The 14,589-nt window shown below is 39.8% G+C and overlaps 1 protein-coding gene across 6 annotated transcripts in view; it reads right to left on the bottom strand.

The window, feature by feature from the left end:
- Nucleotides 1–14,589, bottom strand: part of ubr3 (ubiquitin protein ligase E3 component n-recognin 3) — a 245,906-nt gene that overhangs the window by 141,305 nt on the left and 90,012 nt on the right. For all 6 annotated transcript variants that reach the window (XM_061235075.1, XM_061235076.1, XM_061235073.1 and 3 more), the window contains 2 exons: nucleotides 11,378–11,465; nucleotides 2,595–2,734 (listed from right to left, as the gene is read on the bottom strand). In XM_061235075.1, the coding sequence (XP_061091059.1) occupies nucleotides 2,595–2,734; nucleotides 11,378–11,465 (228 nt within the window). The remainder of the gene's footprint in view (nucleotides 1–2,594; nucleotides 2,735–11,377; nucleotides 11,466–14,589) is intronic.

A 14,589-nucleotide genomic window follows, 5' to 3' on the forward strand; every position in this document is an offset into this window, starting at 1 on the left:
CTTTTCCCATGTGGATAGACAACAAAAGGATTTTGCACGCATGTTTTATTTTATGTCATCTTTATACCCTAGTGCAACAGGTTGGTTCCTTGCATGGCAGCCAATTGCTGTGGGTGTGGGAGTGTGTGTATGAATGGGTTAATGAGAAGCATCAATTGTACAGGACTTTGGATAAACGCGCTATATAAATGGCAACCATTTACCAAGCTAATCTCAGTCTAAAGGAAAAATATTAAGTAAAATTGTATAGCCAATTTAAGTTTGTTTGATTTTATTTACAATAATTGTTAGGGGTGCCAATAATTTTAATACCTATGCTTTTCAGAAGAAAATAAGATTACTTGTTAAAAAACATTGAAACATGAGAATAAATGTATTGAAATAAAAGTATATAAGAAAATATAGGAAAAGTATATAAATATATTTTCCAATATGTTTGAACATAACAGAACATATCTGTGTTATGACAAAAATGCAACCTTTTCCTTCATTTTAATTAAGGGTGCCAAAAATCTAGAGCCCACTGTATTCATACTGTACATTTCAGGACTGGCATCTGTCTTAACAGATGATCCAGGACCGGTAGAATTTTTCATATTTAAAAAGAACAATATATTTTAAAATACATGGCAATGCATCTAATCCTATATCAGTTTCACCCATCTTCCCTCCATTGGAATTACATGGTACTGCATGTGGTGAAATGTATGTAGGAACAGATCCCATGCATTTTTAAATATGGCGGGTGGTCTACAGGACCTGGAGCATCTATTAAGACATGATCATGAACACCAGTACATACCAAGATATATATAACAAAACAATGGACCCCTCCCTCCCAAAGAGCTTACAAGATTTCCATTTTCATTTAACAATTTAACTTATGAATGCAATTCAGTTATGATTATCCGCTTTTACAAGTACACATATTACATTACATTATTGGCATTTGGCATCTTATCCAGAGCGACGTACAACAAAGTGCATACCCATAACCAGGGATAAGTGCGCTGAAAGACCCTAGAGGGAAGTAAAATTTCAATTGCTACCCGTACAACAAAGATAAGGACCAGGACCAATTTTTTCTTTTTTTTTTCTTAAAAAAAAAAAAATCATATCAAATAATGAAATCTTAAGTGTTTATAGACAGGTTTATACAGTTCATGAAATCATGATTAAAAACGGTAAAAAGGTCATTTTAATGTGGTCCATCGGTGTGTGTGTGTGTGTGTGTGTGTGTGTGTATGTATATGTATGTATGTATGTGTTCACTGTAAAAAAAATATATATATACACACTCAGTTACCACTTCATTAGGTACACCTTTCTAGTACTAGGTAGGACTATTTTCCCCCAGAACAGCCTGAATTCTTCGTGGCATGAATTTGACAGGGTGCTGAAAACATTTGTTAAAGATTCTGGTCCATGATGACATAATGGAATCACACAGTGGGTGCATATTTGTCAGCTGCACATTCATGCTGCAAATCTCCGGTTCTATCACATCCCAAACGTGCTCTGTTGGATTGAGATCTGGTGACTGGAGGCCATTGGAGTACACTGAACCGATTGCCATGTTTGTGGAACCAGCTTGAGATGTTCCACAGAGTAGCTATCAGAACCATTCATCATAAAGGGATGCACATGATTAGTAAGAATACTCAGGTAGACTGTGGCATTTAAACAATGCTCAATTTGTATTAACAGCCAAATGAGTGCCAAGAAAACATCTGTTGAAACTAGGCAGGTTGGACTGAAGGATTTATGTTGGTTACACCAAATTTTCTTCCCATCACCTATATGTCAGAGCAGAAATCAAGATTTGTCAGAACAGGCAACTTTTTTTCTTAGCTAACAGGAGTGGATTCTACTGCTGTAGCCCATCCACTTCAAGATTCAATGTGTGTTCAGAGATGCTCTTCTGCATACCACCGCTTGGTTATTTGAGTAACTGTTGTGTTCCTGTCAGCTTGAACATTCTCCTGTGTACTCTCTCATTAAGGTATTTTCACCCACCAAACTGCTGCTCACTGAATGTTTTTTGCACCATTCTCTGTACATTCTAGAGACTGTTGTGCATGAAAATCCCAGGAGATCAGCAGTTTATGAGATACTCAAACCACCCTGTCTGTCACCAACACCAATTCCACGGTCACTTGGATGACATTTCTTCCCCATTCTGATGTTTGGTCTGAACAATGGTCTGATGTTGTGGCCTGTAGCGTAGTGGTTAAGGTTAATGACTGGGACCCACAAGGTCGGTGGTTTGATCCCCGGTGTAGCCACAATTAGATCTGCATGGCCGTTGGGCCCTTGAGCAAGGCCCTTAACCCTGCATTGCTCCAGGGGAGGACTGTCTCCTCCTTAGTCTAATCAACTGTACGTTGCTCTGGATAAAAGCATCTGCCAAATGCCATTAATGTAACAATAAAACTGATTTGGCATTTGCATTAACAAGTTGGTGTATAGGCGTACCTAATAAAGTTGTCAATGAGTGCAATTATGAGTTTATTTCACAAAATGAAACTGGGACAGTCTAGCAAAATATTCTAATGAATATGGTCCTCCAGTGGTGCCATGGCCATTGAGCTTACTTTTAGGAGTGTACATGCCCTGCTGCATGGAGCCCCCAGGCTCAAACACAGGGGCCTTGAAATCTGCGACGACCGACAGCATGTCTTCAAAACTGCAGCTGCCTGGCACTCTCCCGCTCTTGGGGTTGGGGTTCTCAGGAATGTTAATGCTCTGTTAAGGGAAAAACGCAGTCTCCTGCAAAGTACATATCACCGACAGCATATAACCTTTTTTTTTTTTTTTTTACCTTCAGCTAAATGTAAAGGGGCACTTCACCTAAAAATGAAATTAAGGCATGTTTATATATATATATTCCACTGTGTTTTCAAAATAGTGGACCATAAAGGGTCCTTTGTCCTATAAATATAATGCTATTCTATGACATAATTAATTACATTCATTAACATCCCAACCATGAATTTCAAGGCTACTATGTGCTATAATAAAGCCGCAACTTGCAAACAAGGTGTTATATTGAAACTACAAAAATCGCATTCCATCACCAGCACCCAAGTATCATACTGGTCCACCTGCTTCCGGACTGCGGTAACGTCTTTTGTCTGCTGTGGAAGGCAGTGTCACTGGAAGGTGTCTTTCAGCTGAAAGGGATCTCACAGGTTGTTCCTTCCTTTGGGATCCTCTAAAAAAAGTCTGTAAGGTTTCAGTGGAAAATTCAAACCTACAGGCTCTTTTGGTTGTGTGTGTATTATGAAAGAGAACATGGTCGCGGAGAAAAGCCAGTCATATAAGGGAATTAATGTAACTTTCTTTGGTGCAATAAAGAAAGCAAATGTCAAAGGATTCTTCGTTTTATAGCTCATTTTGTTAATCCTTTTAATTAATTTAAAAGCCTGAATCAAACTGCTACCACACATTGACTAGAACCTGAAAGGCTTTGGTCAACTAGTACCCAAGTCTTTTTCAAATTGAGCACTTTCCAATTTTATATCACCAATAAAGTAATCCTGTCTGATGGTTTTTTAGGGGGGTTTTTTCCCCACATGTAGAACTTTACATTTAGCTGCACCTAAGCTGCGCTAATTAATTAATTAATCACGGATTCAATTCGACATCCGATGAAACTTGGCTTAAACCAGACAAATGTCTAACAAAGAGCCATGCATCTGCTGCCTATTTATAGTAGTGATTACTTTATGAACTCCTTCAACACTAAAATCATAAAGATAAGAGACAAAACAAAATATTTCCTCTGCCTCCAGCATGGCCTCTCCAATCTCTGATAAAGTGGATATACAGTGGTGTGAAAAAGAGTTTGCCCCCTTCCTGATTTCTTATTTTTTTGCATGTTTGTCACACTTAAATGTTTCAGATCATCAAACAAATTTAAATATTAGTCAAAGACAACACAAGTAAACACAAAATGCAGTTTTTAAATGAAGGTTTTTAGGAGAAAAAAAATCCAAACCTACATGGCCCTGTGTGATTGCCCCCCCTGTTAAAACATAACTTAACTGTGGTTTATCAAACCTGATTTCAATTTCTCTAGCCACACCAAAGGCCTGATTACTGCCACACCTGTTCTCAATCAAGAAATCACTTAAATAGGACCTGCCTGACAAAAATGGCCTGCATGGCAGAGTTCCAAGACGAAAACCACTGCTGAGCAAAAAGAATATTAAGGCTCATCTCAATTTTGCCAGAAAACATCTTGATGATCCCCAAGACCTTTGGGAAAATACTCTGTGGTCTGACGAGACAAAAGTTGAACTTTTTGGAAGGTGCGTGTCCCATTACATCTGGCGTAAAAGTAACACCGTATTTCAGAAAAAGAACATCATACCAACAGTAAAATATGGTGGTGGTAGTGTGAAGGTCTGGGGCTGTTTTGCTGCTTCAGGACCTGGAAGACTTGCTGTGATAAATGGAACCATGAATTCTGCTGTCTACCAAAAAATCCTGAAGGAGAATGTCCGGCCATCTGTTTGTGACCTCAAGCTGAAACGAACTTGGGTTCTGCAGCAGGACAATGATCCAAAACACACCAGCAAGTCCACCTCTCAATGGCTGAAGAAAAACAAAATGAAGACTTTTGAGTGGCCTAGTCAAAGTCCTGACCTGAATCCTATTGAGATGCTGTGGCATGACCTTAAAAAGGCGGTTCACGCTCGAAAACCCTCCAATGTGGCTGAATTACAACAATTCTGCAAAGATGAGTGGGCCAAAATTCCTCCACAGCGCTGTAAGAGACTCATTGCAAGTTATCGCAAACACTTGATTGCAGTTGTTGCTGCTAAGGGTGGCCCAACCAGTTATTAGGTTTAGGGGGCAATCACTTTTTCACACAGGGCCATGTAGGTTTGGATTTTTTTTCTCCCTTAATAATAAAAACCTTCATTTAAAAACTGCATTTTGTGTTTACTTGTGTTGTCTTTGACTAATATTTAAATTTGTTTGATGATCTGAAACATTTAAGTGTGACAAACATGCAAAAAAAATATATATATTCTGGAAGGGGGCAAACACTTTTTCACACCACTGTATCTATTAGGTCAGCTATATGTCTAGATTATTTCACTCCCATTGAATTCAATTTCTCAATTCAAATTCTCTTCCTTAATGAATTCATCTAAAAATACCTGTCTGGTAGACTCTTTACCAGCAGGATTGTTAAAAGAACTGCTTCCCGCAATTGGTACACCATTGCTTAATCCTAATATTGCTTAATGCCTCTCTAACATCTGGGCATGTACCTCAGTCCATCAAAGTAGCAGATATGAAGCCTATCCTCAAGAAGCCGAACATCAATCCAAATGAGCCATCTAATTACAGTCCTCTCGAACCTCCCGTTCCATTTAAAGATTTTTGAAAAGTTGACAACAAAGCAACTCCTTTCTACAATAGCATTCCTCTCCTCTGACAATGGCTGTATCTCCTTACTTGCGCATCTAGACCTAAGTGCAGCCTTTGAGACTATCAATTATCTTATTCTCACAGACCAACTCAAAACTCAACTCCTGGTTCAGGATCTATCAGAACAATCAATTTGTTTATACTACCAATGAGTAAGATATGAAAGTAAGAGATATGAAAGATATGAAATACCACAAGGATCCTCTGCTCTTCTCCTTATATCCTTACATGTTAACTCTTGGCAACATTGTCTGCAACCATGCCATTAACTTATGTAGATGATACTCAGCTATACACATCAGCCAAACATGACACCATTGTGAAACTACTGAAAATGGAAGCCTGTCTCTAAGACCAAGGAATGGATGGCCCAAAACATAGCTTGGTGCTGGCATGGAGTAGAGTCTCAGGTAGAATGCTGTCACCACATCATGGCATGGACCCTCTGTATTGAGTGGATCTAGGCGTTTATCACCTTAGGGTTGCCCTCATGTCTGTGCCGGTCCCCTATATATGCTGCCATAGTGTTATTCTGCCAGGGTATCACACACAGCACGTCTTTCCCCCCTTTCCAGCTGTCCTGCTTCTCCCTTTCAATTTTACTACTTACAATCCACTAATCACTGTTTTGTTTCTGTCCTCTTCCCCTGCTCGAAACTCCAGCCTGGAGCTGTAGCTCAAGCAACATAATCTGACCCCAGCTTCATCTAACTTGCCACTTCTTCCCTCCTTGTGCCAAAAACGCACCTTCCTGGATAATCATCTATATTCTTAATTTGCATAATTATTATTTGCATAATTTTGTATGTGTATAATTAATAATTGAATGTATGAATTTAATTGCATTTATGTACATATTACACATACCACTATTGTTAAACTCACTGTTTGCCCACTGCGGGCCAGAAGCAGATGGGCTCCCCCTCTGAGCTTGGTTCTGCTCAAGGTTTCTTCCTGTTAGTCAGGGAGTTTTTCCTTGCCACTGTCGCCCTAGGCTTGCTCTGTGGGGGTCTCAGACCTAGGCTCTTTGTAAAGCTGTTTTGTGACCATCGTGCATTGGAAAAAGCACTACACAATTAAAATTGAATTGTATAACATTTCATTTGCCAGGTTTCCGCCTCCGCCTCTGTCAAAGATTATTATCCACCAGGGATAAGACAATTGAAGGTTGCCAACAGAAAGAAGATCATGGTGGATTTGCAATTTAAGTAGGCAAGATCTTACACCAAAAAAAAACACCAGAGAAATGGAATACATACAAGTTTGTTTGGATCACTTTGTCACTGCTAAGCTTAATTTATGAATTGTTCCCAATTTTCAATCAATTTGGTTGCCAATTGTACCCTATATATTCCAATTACTCATGCTCATGATACACCATGTATATCCTCATCCCTCAGTGGCCCGGTGATATCTAGTGATCTGTAAAATGACATGCCTTCTCCAACCCACATTGTTCCAGCCCATGACCATGATTCCAAGGCAATCACGGCGCAGTTTTATAAACAGCGATCCTACTAACCGTGCCGAGACCCTCTCCCCACCCTCGGAGTGGCATTCCAATTATGCCCATTACTTCTAATGCGTTCTATCATATAACTAACTGATCTAACTCAGTAGTGAGCTGAAAAATCCCAATGACCAGTTTTACCAAGTATAAAGTATATCACCAACTCCCTTTTATATAAACCTTTATTTAAGCCCTGATTGTCCTACTGAGACCAATGTCTCTATTGCAGAAGAGCCCTGCAGAACATACAAATTCATACAAGCATTATCCAAGACCTTATACATACAGTGCCTGAACAAAGCATACATGAGAATTATCCTACAGTCACATATATTTCAAATATAGAAAGGTTTATACACACATGAAAAATATATACACTCAAATAGGACTGCATCATCAGCATAATAATGCACCTCACAATTACTGATTTTACTTGCAATTTCATTTATATATTGTAAAAAGTATTGGTCCAAGTATGGAGCCTTGCGGTATGCCTTATCTCCAGAAAGTTGGACTTCCATCTGCCACAATTGCTTGCTTTCTGCCTGATAAGTAACCGTGGAAACAAGTTTTGGGCATTGATGTCCAATTTATCCAATAAAATTTGGTGGTTTACAGAGTCAAATGCTTTAGAAAGATCAATAAACAGGGCTATGAAAAACTGTTTCCTGTCGAGTGCACTCATGTCATTTATTACAAGTGTTGTAGCAGAGATGGTGCTGTGTCCATGTCTGAAGCCAGATTGAAAAGGATTCGGTGTATTATTAGTGGTTAAAAAAGTATGTAGCTGAATATTTACCAGAGATTCCAAAATCTTTGTTCAATCTTTGTTCAACAGGATAGTTGGACGGTAATTGTTTACCTCACTAGCATCACCTCCTTTAAATAATGGCAAAACATATGCTGCTTTCCATGTGCTTGGGATCTATCCAGGATCAAGCGTAAAATTAAAGATGTTAACCAAGGTGGTGCCACTAGCCGTAATAGGCCAGCAGCTTGCTCAGTTTGCTGAAACAGTCTGCCTCCTGAAATACAATTATGCTTAAAAACATTGCCAATTTTGTGTTTATCCCCAACAATACTAGAGTCTGATTGGATAAACTGAAGTAGTAATGAAGCAGTACAGTGATTTAAACATTTCACAGCTCTCCAGAATTTAGATGGATCACCTTTGCTTTTGAATAATGTAATAGTTTAATTTGACTTGTCTAATGAAATTGATACATTTATTTCTAAGTGGCCTGAAAGCAAACCAATTCTGGGGGTTGTCACCATGCCTTGCCTCTTTGGTGAAGTCTGTCAGCAAAGTCTGTGGAAAACCATGGATTTGATTGATTATGTATCCTCTGTTGCTTAAACAGAGCATGCTTCTGTGTGATAGTATTAAAAACATTCCAGCCGGGTCTGGAATGGAGGCAACACAGCCAATATCAAAAGTAAATCATGAATGAATGTTTGGTTCAGAGAAATGTTTATCATTTATTTTGCAGATAACATGTGACCGAGCCTTAATAGCTGTCATCAATGCAATGGGGCAGTGGTCACTGACATACAAAGCAAGAATTCTGCTACAAATAAATTAATATGGTCTGTTGATCAGAATTACTTCTGATGTGCAGTTACTGCACAAATGGAGACACAGAAAACACAGCTTAAAAAAAAAAAAGAGTGGAAAGTAGATCCGAATTTGGACGACCATCAAAGGGTTGCACTTGAACTGAATTTTCCTGTTGACGCCGTTTCCTGTTCAAACCAGAGGCGCGTTTTTCTCCAAGCAGCTGCTGAACATCGCTTATATTTTTTAAAATAATCATTGGATTACTCTACCATCGACAAGGCACTCCAAGTTCCCACCACGTCCTATATCATCCACAAGCACACGGAACAACTACAGGCAGATAAAACGTAAGTAATTTACAAATTCTAATGGTGGTTTTCGGCTCGCCGGTATCGCCCATCTCACACCCTGTCCTTCCCTCTTCTTCTTGGGCTGTCTCCTGCTCTGTGTGCGATATGTTTAGTCATTTCTTCTCTGCAGTTAATGATAACTTTACCTGTGATAAGTGTAGGTTAAATGCTAGGCTGACAGAGAAGATTTTTGAATTGGAAACTCGCATCCGTACCTTATACGAAATTCGAGATAGTGAAAAGTTCATAGAGTCCTTCTCAGTTCCGGGTGCACTAGTTAGTCTGTCTCCAGGTAGCACCCCGGCAGAGCCTTTGCAGCAAGGCGGGTCGATTACAGTCCGGGAATGTAGTCGAAAACTTAAGCCACCAACAACCCATTCACGCTTCCAACAGGTTCCCCCCCCTCAGCAACGCACTGGCTGTGAAACCTGTTGAAAAAACTACCTTATTCTGCCGGGGTTCTCATTATCGCACGCAGGCACCTCTCTCTCTCCTGCTGTGATTGACCAATTACCATCTGGACCCCCTAACAATGTCCTCTTCTCCCCGCTCTGGGTACCTGCCCGGAGCACTAGCCCAACTTTTCCTGAGCACCCCCTCCTGGCCCAGGGCTCAAGCCCAGCCCAACTCCCTCCTGCCTCTGCTGATTCAAGCTGTAGCACCAAGCCTGTCCCCTTGCCTGACAGTGCCACCCATTGGTGTTCCTGCCATCGCTCAACCTCATCTCTGCTTCGACTTTATAATTGGACATTTATGTACTTTTATTAATCTGGTTTTCTGTTTAAAACCATTCTTTCTACAAACCAGCGGCAGATGGGTTACTCTACTGAGTCAGGTTCTGCTCAAGGTTTCTTCCTGTTGCCAGGGAGTTTTTCTTTGCCACTGTTGCCCTAGGCCAGGGGTCGGCAACCCTGGTCCTGGAGAGCCGCAGGGTGTGCTGGCTTTCGTCTCCACCTTAAAATAAGCAACCGATTCAGACCCAAGAAACCGGGTGAGGTGAGTTAACTGTGTAATCAACGGATTTCATTGATCAATTAATGCCAAATAACAACGAAAGCCAGCACACCCTGCGGCTCTCTAGGACCAGGGTTGCCGACCCCTGCCCTAGGCGTACTCTTCAGGGCCGGTTTCTCTGTAAAGCTGCTTTGTGACAAAGGCCCTTTGTAAAAAGCGCTATACAAATAAAATTGAATTGAATTGAAAAAAGCGTGAGGTGGCTCCGAACAGTTAGCAGAAAACTGAAGAGATGAACACCTCCTAACTTTATAAGTTTAGCTCGCTATGCTACTGCACAAAGAAAATGATTGGGTACTAATGTTAAATCAACAATATAATCAGCTAACTTAGCTTTGCTAATTACCTTAGTAGAGACTGGAAAATGTAAAAAGCCTCTTAACATACTAACGTTATCTAAATGCTTAATTTGGCCAAGAAGGATGCAGAATAAATATGGTTTATATTCAACTAGCATTGCTGTACTGGGTAGGTAGCACATGCAAAATGTTATCCGGAATCCGTTTATAATTACCTAGCTAATGCTGGAGGCAAACCAACTACCAAGTTAAGATTTGCTTCCAAGAGGGTGAATAACCCCCGAAAAAAGCTTGTTAGCTTGGGGACAGTCAGATTATCAAACCAGCTTGCAGCCAAGAGCTCAAAAAAATAAAAAAATAAAAAAGGAAAATTCCCTCTCTGTCCCCTAACGGCAACAACGATTTTCACCCACATACTGTGTTAACAATGAGTTGTTGTTCTTTTTAATGGGAACTAATATTAGCTTAATTTAATTAAAGCGTAAGGCTTTGTTTCTAACTATTTGAAGCATACATGAACCAGGTGACTGCCCTGGACCAGGTTAGCCGTGCAGCATACGTTCCCCCGGTGATATAACCCGATTTAAAGTAACTGAGCTTTGTAGTACAGAAAACCCAGGGTTAGCACTTAGGTTAGCTTGCCAACCCGGTAATCTCACTTCATATTACACCCCCCAGTTCCATACTCAACATGGTTTGACCAGCTCAAGCTATATTTTGAAACAGATGGCAGTTCAGAATTTGAAACTGGCTATAGCTGGATATTCCTTAAGGATTGTCCGCATTCTGAGAGAAAGAGCCAGAAATTGCACCCCTTACAAAGAAATCCATGTTTAAAACTTTTTATCTGAGTTGTGTATAAATCGAAATAAAACATAACCATGATTAAAATGTCAGTTTCCCTTTGGCAAGTATTTTGGTACAGTATTTTTACTTCCGGAAAACCAACTTTTCAGCTCAAAAATGATAATGCAAGCACCTGGTGATGAAAAAGAGCACTTCTGCCCCCCTACTGTCGAAGTACTTGTACCTGGTGGTGGTCGCCGCCTGGCAGATCTCCCTAGGCAGAAGCACCAAATGAAACATGAAACCACCGTAAAACTAAACCTTGAGGGAAAACATTTGAACCACTTAAGACAGGCACACTCATCCAAAAGAAATATAAGGGCCCTGTCATGCAAGTAAAAAGCCAGCGAAGGATATGAGATCCTGCAGTGAGCTGTGGGTGCGGTCATTCATGCACAGCTGGGAGACCATCTCTGCTCTGAGAATTTCATCATCAGTCATTCCTAACAAACAGAGAGAAAATGGCTTTCATTAAAGAAATCTTTCATGCACTGTACCAGGCTGGATTATCCCAAAACAGACAGCAAAGACCTACTCTAGGTTTAGCAATTTACAGGGAGCTTTTACCACAAATTCTAAGTAAATTAAAAAAAAAATTGCTCAACATTTTCTGTCCATTACTAAAATGTGATAATTTTATCTGCACCTTAATGGGTTATGCTCTCATTAAAGACATCATCTTGCCACTGGTCCACCATCTACAATGCTCCAAAAATGAAATCTGGTTGGTTTGTAAAAACAGGATACTAGAAATGTTTATTTATCTGAAGAGGGAAATCCCATTGAGAAAGATTCTCTTTTACAAGGGTGCCCAGTGCAAGCTTTTAAAACTCACAATTATTCAATTGACACAACACAGGTTAGACATAATAACATTTGCACAAAAAAACAATAGTTGCATGATTACAGAAGAAAGCATAATTTAGTAGTTCAATATGTCCATTGGGAGATGGGCTTGGGTTGAAGAAAATGGTGTTGACAGCCAACTGCTTAAAACTTGGTGCAAGAAACTCTGTGAAACTGGCTGTTGTTTCTGCATGGTGTGATACAGGAAATGTATATTTATGATGATGATCTTGGCAAAGTTATAACATAGCATCCAGCATATTCAGTGTTTCCAGCAGTTGTTTGTAGTTAACCCTCTGGAGTCGGTGTCGTCACTGGCGACTACGACACGATCAGATCAACTTTCCTTTTCTATTTGGATGATTCACTTTGTGAGATTTTACCATACAGATGCAACGAACATATTGACAGAAGCCTTAGAACCTTGACCCCGCAATGCACCTATTGACATATAATATAACTACTTTTAAAAATTTTTAAATTAAATGAATAAGACCACTGCGATTTCTTAATCTTTACTCATTAATATGTGAGTTTCACTCGGTGAGAGCGAATTCAAATTGAAACAAGGCGATAATTATTCTTTGGCAGGGGAGGGGCGATGCCATGTGCTAGAACGCCAACCGTAAACCACGATAAAATGACATACAAAAGCATATATATCGATATTAGCATACTGTATCTACGTTTGAGGAAAAAGCAGAGCTTGGAGCTCAACAGACCAACTCCAAGAGCAAGTCTATTTCTTACGATAATACTGGTATATATGTGTTGTATTGCAACTTCTCTCTTTGTTCGTCTGCATATTCAGTAATGCGCGTTTGTAAAATCAGAACACACTGTGGAATTGCAGAGTGTGATGCTGCCCCCCGGTGCTTGCAGCTAAACAGGAACCGTTTTGAAAAATGGCACACAAAAAACTGTTTGTGAATGGTATCTTCATTGTATGTTTGTGTAGTAATTTCAATAAATTACTGAATCAAAATATGTCTTTCTGTCTTCTAAATGGCTCACTGAGTACTGCTTTGTGGAAAGGCTTTGCCTTAGAGGTAGGGAGGGGTCAGACCAGGTGTGAAAAGCCTACATTACCTGGCAGGACCGCATACCACATAAATATTAATAGAAGAAAGACCATTAGACCAAAAGCGTCTGCCAAATGACTAAAATGTAAATGTAAATTAGCCCTCACATTGTCAACTGCTGCTGAAAAATAGTAGGGACAACTCTAGGTTTTTGTAATTAATTTTATATTTCTAATTGGATTTGCAACAATATTTTGTCATCTTTTGATACCCAAGATTAACAAATGTCAGTGATCAAAAAATTTTGTTACAATAGATTTGTATGTGTTTTTACATCATTCGTGCACATGTTCAAAACTACTATTTACAATTTGTATGAGCAATTTAGAGCAATTTACGACAAACATATGATTCTGACCTAATTGCTGTTGCCATAATATTGAGTTTGACCCGAAAACAAAGATATGAAACATTTTGAAATCACTGTATAGAAAGTTTGAATGACACAAATGTCAGAGCATGGCACAGCGACCAGTTTTCCTCATTTTGCCCTCAGACCCCAGAGGGGTAAATTGGATTGAAACATGAAAATCGATTAAAAAGAAAAATATGAAATGCGACGTCGAACAGCGTCATTTACCAGTTTAAAATAACATTGCGCAGTCTGTCATTGAATCGTTATCAAATTGGAAAGTGACTAATAGTTTTGTTTGGTCATGCTATTGTGAAACTATGACTATTTAGAGTATGTAAATCCAACAAATAACCAGACCAGCAGACCAGTCCAGTGACATCACTTGACGTGTTTGGCTTGAATCTCCAGCCTGTTTTACCCACTTTACGGGCACTCAAACTCCACCCTTGAATGCAGACTGGTTTATAGGCGGCCACCCATTTGGCGATCACATGACACGCCAACATAAAATACGGTAACGTTAGCATACAGATATCACAGAACCTACTTTGTTGTACGTCGCTCTGGATAAGAGCGTCTGCCAAATGCCAATAATGTAATGTAATGTAATGTACATTGGCTAGCCTGAACAATATGAGGACAGCTGAATTCTGAATTCATCCTCCTGCTACCATTATGAGTTACATCATCAATAATGATTAGTGAGCCCACTCCTGAAGCAGCCATGCAAGCCCAAGCCATGACACTTCCTCCCCCATGCTGGATCACGGATCATGAGCAGATCCCTTCTTGCTCCACAATTGGCCTTTCCATCACTTTGGTAGAGGTTAAACATGGTCTCATCAGTCTATAAAACTTGTTCCAGAACTTTTGTGGTTGACCTCTGTACTTCTTTACAAACTGTAATCTCGCATTCCGATTCTTACTACTGATGAGTGGTTTGCATCTTGTGACAGAGCCTCTATATTGCTGCACTTCTTTGAACGGTTGGCTGAGATACCTTCAAAGGAGGGGAAATCCATTGCACGAGCATTGGGGATAGCTTGTACAACAACTTGGAATGTCCTGAAAAATAGAAACCACTGGCGTAATGAGCAACAGCAGTTGTTGACAGAAATAACCCCAAAACATGAGTCAGTGACATCACAAACAATCTCCACAGGCTTGCTTTTCACCCACAGACAGCTCTCTGGTCTTCAAGTTGGTTTATCTTCTCTAACACAAATGCAGTCTTCACATGGAAAACCCAAGGCTAAAACCAAGAGTAGACATTCAGAACTATGT

This window comes from Conger conger, chromosome 3 (assembly GCF_963514075.1).
Source record: "Conger conger chromosome 3, fConCon1.1, whole genome shotgun sequence".
Taxonomy (NCBI): Eukaryota; Metazoa; Chordata; class Actinopteri; order Anguilliformes; family Congridae; genus Conger; species Conger conger.